At 52.1% G+C, this 14,957-nt stretch overlaps 1 protein-coding gene and 1 long non-coding RNA gene across 4 annotated transcripts in view; both read right to left on the bottom strand.

Annotated features, from left to right (window-relative positions):
• Positions 1-6: 6 nt before the first annotated feature.
• On the bottom strand, positions 7-12,848 carry LOC108935653 (uncharacterized). 2 transcript variants are annotated; one of them, XR_001966227.2, is made up of 7 exons: positions 12,622-12,848; positions 12,380-12,465; positions 12,165-12,240; positions 1,966-2,180; positions 1,596-1,870; positions 1,184-1,390; positions 7-255 (listed from the first exon to the last, which is right to left on the bottom strand). It is a non-coding gene; the product is annotated as an uncharacterized LOC108935653 (long non-coding RNA). The 2 variants fall into 2 exon arrangements; XR_001966226.2 differs by having other exon boundaries at positions 1,596-2,180.
• Positions 12,849-13,620: 772 nt separating this feature from the next.
• phf14 (PHD finger protein 14) overlaps positions 13,621-14,957 on the bottom strand; it is a 54,642-nt gene continuing 53,305 nt past the window's right edge. For both annotated transcript variants that reach the window (XM_018754429.2, XM_018754430.2), the window contains exon 18: positions 13,621-14,393. In XM_018754429.2, coding sequence (XP_018609945.1) covers positions 14,319-14,393 — 75 coding nt within the window. In that variant the 3' untranslated portion in view covers positions 13,621-14,318. The remainder of the gene's footprint in view (positions 14,394-14,957) is intronic.

Raw genomic sequence — 14,957 nt, 5'->3', positions numbered from 1 at the left:
CTGTCTTTAAATTCCTCCATGGAAGAAGTCCCCACCCTCCATGGTCCAATGGAAGGGCTCCTCCTCCACTGCCATCTAAGGAGGGAGCTTCTGGTCCCGACAGCTCGTCCTAGGCGAGGGTACGCTTGTGTGTTCTGGGCCCTGTCCGTGTGAGGAGGAGCCGGGGCTCAGCCGCCTTCCTGAGAGGAGGCCCTCACCTGGATCGTCTGAGCACCGTGACGTCAAAGGCTCGCGACCAGGTCACGATTCCTTGGTCTGAAATCAAAGGCGAGTCACAATATTTACGTTCGCCTCAGGAAGAGGATTAAACACAAATGCTGGATGACATCTGTACATAACTCGTGGAACAGAAAACATCCTGGGTTATGCACTACATATGTGCTGTATGAAGGGAAGAAAGTTTTCGCTTACCTGTTATTTCCAAAGCATTTAGACTAGAATAGAGATGTAACCAACTGAACACGTACAGCGCAGTTATTTAATAACTTCTCTTTTACTATAGGTTTGTACACTGACTTATCCGTGGAGAGAGCAGGGTCATTTTTACTGTAGCAGTTGAGCCCAAGTACTTTGATTTAGGGTACCACACCAGGGATTCAAACCAGCTCATTCAGATGGAAGATAGTAAGAGCCCGCCCTTACTAGAGACAGACCCCCACCCCACAATGCCTCTACGGGCCCAGAGAGCAGTGGAGTATCAGGGCCGCTCCCCTAGAACCGGAAGGTTCTCAGGTCAAAGTCCGCTGTGGCTGTAGTACCTTTGAGGTACTTGCCCTGTATTGATACTGTAAGAACAGCTTTTTGTATAAGTGGGTAAATCATGGTGAAATTGATGTAATGTTGCAGTATGTTCTGGACAAGGGGGCCGGATAAGTAAAGAAATGTAGTAAATGTCCAGCACTGCTGCTCGAATCCTTCTGCCGCTGTAATGCAACGGGCCGTGAAGGAACATGTGCGATGGGCTCCGATTTAAGTGCGCTGATGGAGCGTGAAGGCTGCGCGACCCCCACGCTACCAATAAATAGGATAACTGCCTTCGTGGGGGGCGGGGGAGAAAACGAACGAGAAAGAGGGTTAAGGAAATACATGAGCAGCTTTCCACCCCCTTGGCGAAGCACCAATGAGCCAAAGGGCTGCGACTCTGAACACTCCAGAAGGAGCAGCGGTGAGAGAACAGACTTACCGCTCCCTTCTGGCTCTAGTGGTGTAGCGTAAGGTCCAGAGGCCTGTGCCGTTGCCTAGGAGACCAGCGATGGAGCTGGAGCTTGGATGGAGATGTGCAGTCGGTGAAATCTCGGCACGGTCCGTCTCCTCCTTCACCCCTTCGCATCCACATCTCCCCTCCAAGATGCGAAGAACGCCTATCGGCCTTTGAGGATCACTCCTCCCCCTAGTGGGCATGTTTACAAACACCCCTGTTTCCAAGGCAACGCAGCAGCAGCAACCAATGCTACCTGTCCAACGCTCTGATCTTCATGATTAAAAGCACACACCTGCAGCAAGTGTGGGTGTGGGTGCACGGTACGGTTAAGGCACCCAAGAGCAAGCGAGGAATGGTAGCCTTGTTACTTTCTGCGAGCAGCCAGTTGTCTCACCATGGACAGCCCTCCTCCCGCAGCCACATGGACCCTGTCAAAGTGCAGTGAATCCCTCAGCATGAGGCTCCTGCTGTCCAGGCAGCTGTCAGCCGCCCCGCTTTTGTTCATTCCATCTCTCACATGGGGGGGGGAGGGACGTCTCCAGGACAATCCCATCAACGGACGGGGGGACCCCCACCGTGCTGTAACCCGGCAACAGGACCGAGGACTGATCATCCTCGGTCATGTTTAGGCTTCCTTCTTGTGTGGTTTTTTTTCCTCGCGCCTCGTCCCTGAAATAACCAGAGCGCGTATAAACACACAGGCACTGCGCACCGTTAACCGCAGATCCGGAGGGGGGTTGTTGCATGAGCGCAACTGCACTTACCGTGGTATTTCCCTGGGTGTCACAAACAGCTCGTGGGCTGGATACGAAAGCACGAGACACACCTGTATCTGCGTGACGCTGTAAACGCAGGCCAATGAAAGAGAAGGGAGACGCTGCTGTACCGGGGAGGAGACCCAAGGCTGCAGTGCGCCCCCTGCTGTCCCAGATTAGTCCTCTTCACCCCCTCTGCATGACCCATATTCCATCAATGTGAGCTGGGCGCAAATATAAAATTCAATAAAAAATTTAAAATCTATCATCTGTGCTGGATCTTCAGCAGAAAACTTTAAACGATTCGCGTACTAACTTCTTAGTCCCTATACGCCGCGGAGTATTACGGGCCGGGCGCGGGCCTCCTTTCCCTTCTCCTAAGGGGTCGACGGGTCAGCAAATCCATCGCTTAGGTTCCCACGTGAAAATCAGACACGGCTCTCAGCGCTGCCCCAGCTCGGCCACCAGGTGGCGTAGTCGCGATGAGCTGCTGTCTTACCTACTGAAGGCCCCTCGATAAAATCCGGCGCTTACCATAGTATCCTGAGCAAGGCAATTAAACAGCGTGAAGTGACACCGTAAAAAATGACCCAGCTGTGTGAGGGAGTAAATCACGGTAAAGCTGATCACGAAACACTGTCAGTCAGCGTGGCTGCAGGAGTGCGATAAATAAAGGACAACAAGTGATGACAAAGTGCTCGCGGGTGAGAAATTCCCGCAGCGCTGCAATACTGCGGCCCGCCACGAGGGGGCAGTAGAACACCGAGGGAAAACAGAACAAAGCCACACTTTACCCCCCTGATACCACACTGACAGACACCTTTCAAAGTGAAACAACCCTCGCGCCGCCGAAACTGAAGTGCAGCAGGAGAGATCTACACATTTTTCACATGCTACAAACAATAAAGGTGCAGGTGTACAGTTATGTGCAGTTTCTACTGTAACCTTTACCACCGCTCTCTATATTCGAGCGGACGCTTCCGGAACAAAGTTTGACGAGGAATGAAGGGGAACGGCGGTCCAACCGCGGTTTAGCGTCGCGCTACTAGTGCTGTTCGGAAACTTCCGGACTGCGTTTATTGCTTTCCGTTCCAGGAAAAGGGACGCAACCGATTTCCGCAGGCATGTTGTGCTCTGTTTCAAGGCTCTAATGAGATTGGGGTGGAGTCCGTTCTGGTGAAGTGAGCGCGAGCGCCGCCGCTGCCGCCGCGCTTCCGGAACGAAGGCGACATCTCTCCTTTCACGATCACGTTTCGAAGCAAAAAGCCTCCTGTAATCTCCCGATCCTGCGCTCCGCATTACCTGTCGGCGTCTCCCCGCCGGCTTCCCTCGTCTCCTCCTCCGTTACGGGCCTTTTGCACCCTTACTGTGGCCCGCGGCCACCCGCCGTCCCCGCGATGACGTGGGAACGAGAGGTTCGGCACGAGGGAAAAACATGTAATTTCATGTCGTGCCCTGTCGAGGTGTGTGTCCGGGGAGTCGAACCCGCAACCTTCAGCACCAGCGGCTCAGGCTAAACGCCTCCCAAAGCTGAAGGGGCCCTACACTGGCGTGGAACGGGCAGCAAACGGAGCGGTCACCTGGCCATTGAAGGACCTTGGTCTGAGTCCCACCTCCTACTGCAGTAGCCTTGAATAAGGTACTTAGTGAAGCAGTAAAAATTACTCTGCCGTGTGGACAGGTGAATGCGTACATTTACGCTTATTTATTTATCCGACGCTTTTTTCCAAAGTAACTCCCAATGAACTCTATGCAGTGTTACCAGCCCACACACCTTATTCACCGCGGTGACTTACACTGGGTCACTCATCCATACATCAGTGGAACACACTCTCTCAGTCACTCACACACTGTGGGTGAATCTGAACAGCAAGTCTTTCGAGTGTGGGAGGAAACCAGAGCACCCAGAGGAAACCCACACAGACATGGGGAGAACATGCAAACTCCACACAGACTGAGCGGGGATCAAACCCACGTCCTCTCGCACTACCCAGGTGCCGTGAGACAGCGGCACTACTCGCTGCGGCACCACGTCCCCCATAAGTAGCTTGTAAGCTGCCTTGGAGAAAAGCGAATAAATGATAGAAATGTTATCCCTGCAAGACCCGGGGTCAGCAGCGCCCGCCTGCCGGACATGTCGCCTCGCAGCGGCGACGAAGCGCTCACCCCCCCTCGGAGGAGGACCCGTCACGCAAAACAATAAACAGGCCCTTTGTCGCGCTCACTTCCCATTGCAGGAAATTAATTTATGGTAATTGAGTGTTATCGAGTAGAGCTCACATGTGAGTGACATTCAACTCCTGGCACTTCCCTCTGTGGCATTTAGCACAAAAACGCGCAGTCCCGTGGGGACGAGTCCCACGGCGACGAGTCCCTCGGTCCTACGGCAACGAGTACCATGGCAACGAGTCCCACGGCAACGAGTCCCTCAGTGAGTACCGGCGAGTACGAGTACCGCAGCGAGTCCCGCGGCAACAAGTATCGCGGCGTCGAGTCCCGGAGAGCCGAATCCCACGGCGAGGGGCAGAGAACCTCCGGGCCGCGGTGTACTCCGGGAACGTGGCGGGGAGGCCGAGGCGCCGTGACCACACCGAGACGTGCGGCTCAGAGTCTCGTCACGGTCCGCCGCCGCCGGGGTGTCGCAGCCAGGACGGGATACGGGAGAGCGCCCGGGTCATGTCACATTTCTACAGCGCCTCTACTCGATTTCAAGGGCTCCCGGCGGAGCGTGACACGAATCTCGTATTGCGTACAGCGCAAGTTACCGCGGTGCAGGGCGTCGCTGCGCCACGCCTGCCTCCCTGAGCCGAGGCTCTCGCCTGTTATACATTTAGAATCGTGTAGCGTGTGGAGGTGTACGTAGTCGGCACCGCTCTCCCCGAGCGGAGTACATGTGTGTGCGGCCGTGACCGGGACTCTGGGTTCCCGTTGCCATCAACTGCCAGTCCAGGGCAGGGTCGCGGTGGTGCGGAGCCTATCCTGGAAGCACGTGGGGGAAGGCAGGGCATGGAAATGAAAAGGAGAGTGAAAAGTAGAAATGTTTTCCGAAGATGATAAGAGTGTAGAGTGTGTGTGTGTTCCTCCGAACACATTTACCGTGAAAAGGACGAGTTCGTCCAGACTGCGCAGGCGGCTCAGCATGACCTTTACATGCGAGGAACACGGAGGGGAGATGAACCTGAAAATGGCTTCATTTCGCCGAAGCCCTACATGGAGAGATTACACCGGCGGGTCTCGCTCACGGGCGCTTAGCTGGGCAGCCGCGGAAAAAAAAGAGAGGAAAAAAAAAAAACAGATAGAGGTGGGAAAAAGTGAAAAAGGTAAATTACAATCCGGCTCGTCACTATCGGCCCTAAGCCGGAGCTGCCCGAGAGAGATATGACTGTAATGAAGGTTCGAGGTAAAGAACGACGACCTTTCGCCACATTTCGTCGAGCGCGCCGGCGAAGCGTCCGCCGCCGCCGCCAACGCACGGCATCCGTAGCAACCGCACGCCGCGTCCCGCGTTTACCTCTCGTTAGGGGTCCAGCGCGGTACACGGCGCGGCCCTCGCCAACGCAACGCCTGGAGTGCGTTCGCCTGCTCCCCGTACCCCCCCCCCCCGCACACTCGAGGTCTGAGCAGAGAGCTCTGGGAGCTAAACGACCTTCAGCTTGTCGCGTCTCACTCTTTCGTTAGTTGGCATCTTTTAAACGTGAATTTATCGAAAATGACAGGAATGTTAACGCATAAATGGCGGCACAGCAGGTAGCGCCGGTGCCTCACTGCTGCTGCGCTGCGGGTTTGAATCCGGCTCAGTCTGTGCGGAGTTTGCGCGGTCTCCCTGTGCTCGCGTGGGTTTTCTCCAGGTGCTCTGGTTTCCTCCCACACTCCAAAGACATGTTTTAGGTGAACCGCTCTGCGTGCGTGTGTGTACCCTGGTGTACCCTGCCTTATACCCCATATATGTTCTAGACCACTGTGAACCTGCACTGGACAAGCGGTTATTGATGATGGACAGATAATTAACGCACTGGAAGAAGAGGGAGTGCGTTACTGCGCTGGGTCCAGTGCTGACCAACACACATCGCACGAAACTCTGAGCTCAACTGAGGTCAACGGAGACGTTTGCGTCGCCCGAGGCCTCGAGGAGTGACGCAAACACACACCGCACTCATCACACGCCTGTCGAGCTGGAGGAGCAGGTGGTCAAGTTGACGCGGTCGGTGACACCAGGACCGCCGTGCGCTGGGGGACGGGACCCACGACCAGTCACGGGCGATTTTGCGGCGATGAGAGTGAAATGCGAGTGGCAGCGGGGGGTCGCGTCCCTGGACGGGAGACTCGTGAACAAGCATTAATGAGGGAACGCAGAGCGCCCCCTACAGGCCCCCGCCGGAAGCCCCTCCTTCTCGGCCGCTCCGCTCTTTCCGCCGAAACGACTCCCTTTATCTGCAGCCGCTAAACCGCAGCAGGAAGTGCTTTCCCTTGCAACCGCCGACAGATTAGTCGGGTGCTCTGCGAGGTCGGGAAAGACGGCTCCGCCGTCCTGATCGCCGCCCTTCGGAGGGATAAATCGGCCACTCGGTCGTCTCCAGGAGGACGCGCGCACACACACACGCACCAACACTTCAAATGATGCTCGAGGGCCTTCAGCGATTCATAACAGAGTATTTTACAGTCATCTGTCGCGGCGGAATGTGCGGCGTGAACGCTGACCCCACATCGGGAGCCCTTTACCCACAATGCCCTTATTAACCAGTGGAAATCGATTCGAGGGGATTAAACACCCAGGGGGGAGCGGTCCTGTCCACACGCACCCTGCCCTGCCTCTCGGTCACCGCAAGCCAGGATGAGACGCTCTCCTCCCGCTCTCCTCCAGCAGGTAACTTCGTTGGACACCGAACACGCACTGCGTCGACTTTCTGCCGTTAAGATTCCGAAAAAAGCAAATGAAGTGACCAGAGGCCTTTGCGGACGGCACACGAGCAGCGTGTGTGCGAGGGGCCCCGTAACAGACGAGCACAACGGCATGTGTTCGGAGAATGCAGACACACACACACAGGAACGCTCAAAAAGTTTCCCTCCTCCTCCTCCTCAGCTGGAACGGCCCATTAGACAAAAACCAAATAACTTAGACGATTTTTCGGACGGGGAGGCAACAAAAAAACAACGGGTGACCCTCCGTCGAAGCAGTTAAAATGGCTCGCCGGCGACAGACTTTGAAGAAGCGCGCAGCCCCACATCTCTTCGGGAAGCGGACAAACGGGCTATTTTTAGCCAGGGCGGGCGCCGCGCTCCTCGGGGCGGCAGATGGTGTTCGGGAGCAAGAGGGGAGCAATTTACAGTCAACAGCTTCTTCAATCGGGCCACAACATGGCAGGAAAGTCATTTAAGAAAGGCCATTAAACGCGACGGTGGATCTCCTCCCGACCCGATGCGTCTCCCGACCTCACGACCGAAACACCATTCGTACGCTAAAGCCTAGGAATGAATCATTTCCCCGCAAGAACGCGAAAGGCCGGAAAAGCTGCGAAGCTCTTTCCTTAAATTATGTATATAGTGTTGATTAGGGTCAAACTAAGGGCACGGTTTACTTTAAAAACGTACTTTTTAAAGAAGAGGAGAATTAGCGAGTCTTGCTTAATGTGTTCTCGCCGCAAAACTTTCCCCTTTTTCCCGTTTTAGAAATAATTCCCAGCTCAGACCTCCGTACATTACATCGCCATAATTTGTTAATGTAACGCGCAAGTTGTTAAGATGCCCTTTGAATCGTTTACACTTTGCAGGTGAGGCCGTTTGGTGTTACACCAGCGAGCGTGTTCACTGCGATGATCCCGCCGGACCGTGCCCCTCCCCCCGCCACCCGTTTTACGCACACGGCGCCCCCGAGAGCCCAAATGGCCCCATCGCAATCGAGCGGCGAAGGGTCTACTCGAGATAGGACACGGCCTCTGAAGAGCGGCTCCCTCGAGCCTCGATAAGGACTCGCCGGCTCGAGATAATCCGCCTAATTGCCGCCATCCAGGATTCATTAGTGTGTAAAAGCTCATGTAGAAGGGTAATGCGCGGGACACGGCGTGCGGAGCTGGGTTTCGGCATCCCGCATCGCGGGTCAAGACGCCCGTCTGCCGTTTCGGCTGAGCTCTTAAAGGTGCGGCTCTTCTTTGGCGCTTCGAGGGTGGAAATTGTCAGGAAACGGCAGCGGAGCGGAAAGGCGCACGGGAAGGAAGAAGAAAGAGCTCCAGCGCGCAGCCGGAACTCCTCTTCTTCTGCCGTAACGCCGCGACGACCGCGCGATGCTGCCGCGGGAAGCCGGGCCGGACGCCGTGCGATACCATCTTGGCAGCGAGGACTTGGCTTTCAGGTAAGGGCGTTTTCCCTGGAGATAAGGGCCTATTGAGTGGCCTCCGGCATCTGCAGCTCCAGGCCATTCATCACTCCGGCGCAGGAGGGGCTGCTCCTCACTGCCGGTCCGTGCCGCGCAGGCTGGATGACGGTGCGCGAAGCAGGGTGGTCGCGAAGACCAGGGAGGGTCTGCTGCTGGAAGCGCGGGCCTGGAAGACGACGCGTTGAAATCCATCCTGGACTGAGATGAAGTCCTCAGAAGTTAAAGAACCCAAAGAAAGTGGGAAATACCTCAACCTGGAAGCAGAGGATTTGGTTTATTCTGGACTGGTCCCACCTGGAAACGAATGGCGAAACGGTGAGGGCGGATGTTGCCGACGTTCGGTTTCGCCTCAGCTCTGTCCACATTCGCGGTGCTCTGAGAAAACCAGTTGGCGAAGACGCCAAACGCAGGAAACTAAACGAACGGAAGTGGTCCGAAAGCGGTGAGGCTCAAATTCTTTGTCTTTCGTTACCCTGTTTCACCATGTAGGATAGAGCTGCTACCTTCGGACCCCAAGGTCACAGGTTTGATTCCCACCTCCAGCTGTCATACCCTGGAGCAAGGTACTTACCCTAAATTACTCCAGTAAAATACCCAACTGTATAAATAGGTGCATAACTGTAAGAAGCTTAATGTTCCAAAGTTGCTTTGGAGAAAAGCATCTGTTAAATGTAAATGTGTTTCTGCAGGAAGAGGAAACATCTGTCAGGTCTCTTCCCAAGACATCAGTTAAATAGGTTTCTGCCCCAGTACTTCAGCAGGTGATGCCGTGCCACTAACTGCGTGTTGGAGGAGCTGTGCTTTCAAAGCACCTCCGTTCACTTAAGGTCTCGTTGGTCTTGGCGGATACAGTCACCGCCGATCGATTCGATCGGCTTTTATCCGCCGTGTTAAGATGCGCTTCCCAACGTCCCTAAACGTGTCCCACGAAAACCCCGCCTTCTCTGTCGCCTGCAATTAAGCACATGTGAAAATGCTGTGGACTGCGACAGCCTTGGGGCGACGGGGAGCTGCGACGTCTGGCGGAGAGATTGATAGATCCGGGATGCAGTCTTCGGGAAGCGGCACCTCCGAGTGCAGACGGGACTCGAGGTATGACAAATTCCGGGACCCTCTCCGGCGGGACATGCTATGTTATCTTCATCAGCCCTGTGACAGAGCCTCTGCGGCAAACACCCACCCGTGGACATGCTTTCCATCCCTTTTATAACTGCTGCGCCCCAACGAAAACTGCGCGCCTCTCTGATCACGATGCGTCGGACCATTTTAAAAGGTGCGGTAAATATACTGCATGTTTTAGCGCAGCTTTATCACATGAATTCCTTCAAATTGTTTGTTTTTGGTTTACTCACATTTAAAAAAAAAAAAAAAAAAAAAAAACTTCAATATCAACATCTTCTTTAGCTGATGCTTTCATCCAAAGCCACTTACACTGTTCAGCTGCTTACACTTATTTACCTATTCATACATCGGGGTAATTTTACTGTATGAGTTCAGGGTAAGTACCTTGATCAGGGGTACTGCACTGGGAGGCGGGCTTGAACCCGGGTCCTCTGCCCGCACGGTGATGGCTCTCGCCGCTACGCCACCTGCAGCCTCCCGCGGAAATTTAAAGCTCAGTGTTGCATTCGCAGCGGACAATAGATACCGTCTGCCCTCACTCACGTTGCTCATCCGTGTCAACACGGGCAAAGAAAGAAAACGCAGTGTTTCACTTATGAGCAAAAGGCCCCCCAGCGAGGAGCTGGGAGCGCTTACCTCGGTGCATCCTGCCCACGGCGGCACGTTCCGCCGCTCAGACCTCGGGAGCGAGCACCCCGGGGCAGGGAGCGCTGTGTGCAGCCGCAGTCGGCCTGTCTGAATTACACCACCCATAAAGCAGTAATAGGGAGACAATCAGTAGAGTCCATCTATAAGGCCTCACAGGCCATTTACCTTTTTATGTGGACGTAAATTTGACAGGTACCAAGGATAATGAGATGGCCGCCTATCTTTGAGCTTCCTGGGCTGGGACGCAGCAGTTCAGTCCAGCAGAAAGACACGCGTTGAGATAGGTGCCTTTTCGAAACACGAGGATGCCGCAGGTCCTAACGCACGAGCCAGCGAGCGAAACACGTTACGCAGCTAACGGCTCTTTCCTCGTTCGCGACGGGCGTCTTCGCAGGAGAAGAACCCCGGATAAAGAGAGGAGTTCGTGTCCGCAGAATGTCATCAATTGTCACACCAGGGCTACTTTTACATTTTCTACAAAGCGATTTACCTATTCATACAGCAGGGTGATTTTTATTGTATCAGTTCAAAGTAGGTACCTTATTCAAGGATATTGCTGCAAGAGAATGGATTCGAACCTAGGTCCTTCAGTTGGAAGGCAGCTCTAACCATTTAACCACCTGCTCCTACAGCAAAAATAAAACACAGAATGTTTCTTCCCTCAATAAATCGGACGAGATCCCTCAATTTTTATGTATAATTGCGTAATATCAATTAATATGTACAAATAGTACTAGACACCGGTGGAAAGGACCGAACTGATGCTTTGCACTGGCGCAGGCCACGAACGAAGGGGTTGTGTCCCTGCGGCGAGCTGGAAGAGGACAGTCAGGCTCCTATGACCTTACTGATATCACCGTGTTGAAGACAACTGAGTGCTTGGAACCTCGATGCCGAAGATACCGGAGTAGAAGCACCGCTGAGCAACAGCATACATGTATATTTACACACGTGCAAAATCCAACCTTTCATGGTTTCAAATGCAGTGGGTCTACACATGAAAACTCTTTCAAAATCCAATCTTTTTTAATGTAGCGGAAGATGAGGTTGAGTTCACACTACTTCGAACACATTACATTTATCCGACCTTTTTCTCTAAAGCAACTTAGTGGGTAATTTCACTGGAGCAATACAGGATAAGTACCTTTCTCAAGGATAGTAGAGCTGGAGGTAGGACTTAAACCTGCAACCTTTGGGTCCAACGGCAACAGCTCTAATCACTACGCTACAAGCTGCTCCTTGAAAAGCCACTGATTCTTGTAAAAATTGGAGGGAAAACAAGAAGAGAACGGCCACCAGCCCAGTGGGTGGACTCAATACCAGCAACAATGGATATATGCCTTTCGACATCAAGGGCACAAGTGGAGCACAGAACATTCCAGAGGAACCCAAGAGTTGGCAGTGATTTAATGGCATTTAATGGCGATGTTCATAGCCCTACTTGAACCCGCATTCAAGCAGATGAGCTTAAAGCGATGAGCGCGAGATGTCCCGTCCACAAACAGAAGTGAGGCACCCAGATGCCGATACGACTCTAACTGGACAGGAACCTGTAAATATCTGCCGTCCATTTACTGACTCGTTTGGAGGGTTAACATTCCAGCGGGAAACTGGAGTGAGGTTCAACACACCTAATATTCGGCATCATTATTGAAAGAAGCCTCTAATGTCTTCTTGGGGGAAGTAGAGGAAATATTTCGAGAAAAACTGTCTTAACGGAGTCTAAAAAGCATTTCCTCTCCTTCTACACCATGAGTGGCTTTTTAGTATGCAGCAAGTGTTTATATAAAAAAGCGAGAGCCAGGAAGTGGGAGCCAGAACGGGCCAGTCCACCATTAATGTGGCAATTGCTGTTATTACAGGCCTGATGACATCCGCTGAAGGAGGCGTGCTGGGCGCCCGGCCGCAGGGATCTGCTCCTTGTGTCTGCAGCCGCGTCGCGTTCCGTCGGAACCCATCAATTTCACTCCCCGCTCCCACCCCGCCCACACCTCCACCCCACCCTACCCCACTCTGCACCCAGAAATATGTAAACCCTTAAGAAAATGTCTTTCACGGCTGGGCACACCTGGGCACACCTGGAACGGCTCCTTGCCGGGCCGGGGCTTGGCAATGGGTGGACCGATGATTCGTCTGGAAACAAACTGCAACCACACCCCTCGACGAATTAATATTCACACAGCGCTGCCTACGCATCGGTGCTCCTGCAGCTTAATAAAGAAGCGACAGCAGTTCCTCTCTTTAGCAAGAAATCAGGTGTCTTCGGGAATTAAAAAAACTCACTGGGTGTCATTAATCCATCCATCAATCCGTGATCAGCGACTGATAATCCAACCGGGGTTGCGTCGATCAGGAGACACTTCTGAATCCTAGGGCAAAAGGAAGAGACCCTGGAGAGGCTGCCAGTCCACTGCAGCGCACACACACATAGACACACACACTCTGCCCAGAGAAGTACACTAATACTGCCCTTGTTGTGTAGTAAATAAAACTGTGCTCTTATTACACATTAGTCCTTGACTCACCTGAAGAACCCATCTGAGGAATACAGGAGGAAAGAGAGGCACTCAGAAGAAAGTCACGCCAGCAGGGAGGGAACATGCACTCTCTATGTAGGTGAAGCTGGAACCAGGACTGGATTTCAATTCACAACCTTAGATTCATGTGGAATGCCTCCCCACTGACAACTGGTAGAGTAAAAAACAATGTAAAAACCACATTCTGGGCCCATGCAGATGATCTGACGAGGATATTTTAATCTCATCCACTCAGAAATGCCAGTGTAGACACCATTGATCTTATTGCAAATATAAAAATGGACCACCAGTATGAACGAAGCACAGGGGATTGGTAAGGTAGCATTTTACACGTTCAGTTTGTATTTACCACATTATTATGATGCTTGACCAATGCATCTATCCAAGGTCAAAGATTCACTGATTAAATAGCTGAAAACTTTCACCACAGCAGTTCACATCAAGCCCGTCTCTAGGGTACAACAGCAGGCTGCCTCCTGGGCCTCCAGGTTTCAAGTCCACATCTCCCTGTTCCCCTTTGTAGAGAAGATGTGTACAAGGACCACGAATAGTTGGGGGAAAAAACAAGGAAAAAAGATGCGTTTACTGAAAACGGGTTTTAATGAAAAGAACCCAACAGATTCCATAGTGAAACACCATGAGGAGCTGCAGCAAAGCATTCCTTACCTTGACAACTATAGTGTTTATTAGCAATTTAACATGTACAAAGTATCTAAATACTGACTTTTAGCGGCTAAAACGGAACAGGCTCGGCGCACTCCTGTCTCCAAGAAATGGACAGACAATGGACGTTCTGTGCTCCTCCACAGGGCAGCTGATTAAAGCACAGAGAAAGATTATACAAATGTCAAATAATAAATCACTGGCACCAAAAGAAAAAAAAACACACGAACGCATCAATGTAAAAACACGTGGATCATTAATTTGCAAAGGTTAAAAAAGAAAAATGGCATAAAACATAATTAAGTGAAAAAAAAAAAAAAAAAAAAAGATTTAAGAATGGTAATTTTAGCAATGTCATTCACTTTTTATATAATACAAACGGTCGACCACAGAGCATCTCTGCGAAATGTGATCAGTGCTTTATGTTACACAATTAATTGTACTAAATCCGGGACCTGAAAAGACTTTCAAGCTCCCCTGGAACCCCCAGGAAAAATAAAGCGTTTGAGAACGGAACCCAAGGAGAGTGTCTGGAAAGAGTAACGGAGACACCGGAATGGTGTTCCACCTGGAAAGTGCTGGGATTAACTGTGTGGCTGAACCCCTTTAGGTGCTCATTAGATCGCTGGTTCTTTAACTGTCTCCTACCGTTGGGAAGGTGTTACACGCAAATGTTAATGCCGCCTGATTTCTCGCTGGCATTTCTTATTCAGCTTTTCCAATCATGTTATCGTGATCTTTCAGTCATGATGTGTTGTCCTCCAGCTACACGACTGACACAGGAAGCATCTGGAAGTGTAAACTGACTTGACACAACTCATTGTCAGGTATTCGATGTTACGCTGGCTAGTGTTAACGGACTGAGATGACTGTGATGATCTTGCAGCGATATCTACTACTGCTCTCGTTACAGAGAATGGACCGCACCAAACCCTAGAACCACGTGGAGGGTCTGGACACCATGGCAGTGACTTGGTTTTTTTGTGTTTAAAAAGACGAGGTAACTCCAAACGGAAAGCTGCTCAGTTTGGAATTTCCTGCTCTGCCGCTTCTTCTTTGACGGACTCTTCCCGTTCCTCACGCTCCTCTTCTTCGTCCTAGAAGAAGCGGGAAAGGCCCATCGTAACCAATATGAGTAATCCGATGTGGTGAACTCAAACAACATTTATTCACAGATCCAGGAGGGACGGAGATGCAGAAAGAGTTTAGGAGTTTGTCTTTCAGTTAGTGTAGAACAACTCACCAAAACCTGCTAGCTAATTTTTTTTTACCATTACTTTCATTCCATCCATCCATCCATCCATCCATCCATCCACCCACCCATCCTAATGCCAGGATAACTTTGGATAAGATCAGTTGGACAAATGAGACTTAAGTCACACCCAGACCCCCCGCTACCTGCCGAGGTCTTCCGTTCCCCTCTACACGGGCGGGGAAAGTGTGTCGTTAAGCAGGTCTGTCTGTTCCCGCTGTCTCCTCCTCCAGAGGTTAAACGGCAGGTCCACGTGGTGGCCTGAGCCTCGGAGGTACGCAGCCTTTGAGAAGCCAACGTCAGAACCCCACCTCCGTCCTTTGCCTCCGCACAGCGGGAATTCTCCCGGGTTTTTAAAGAGATTGTGACGCTTTAAATCAGTTAAAAAGGAGCCCTGTTCATTTACTTC

Source organism: Scleropages formosus, chromosome 23, assembly GCF_900964775.1.
Source record: "Scleropages formosus chromosome 23, fSclFor1.1, whole genome shotgun sequence".
Lineage (NCBI taxonomy): Eukaryota > Metazoa > Chordata > Actinopteri > Osteoglossiformes > Osteoglossidae > Scleropages > Scleropages formosus.
This window is presented reverse-complemented; position numbering and strand designations above follow the sequence as displayed.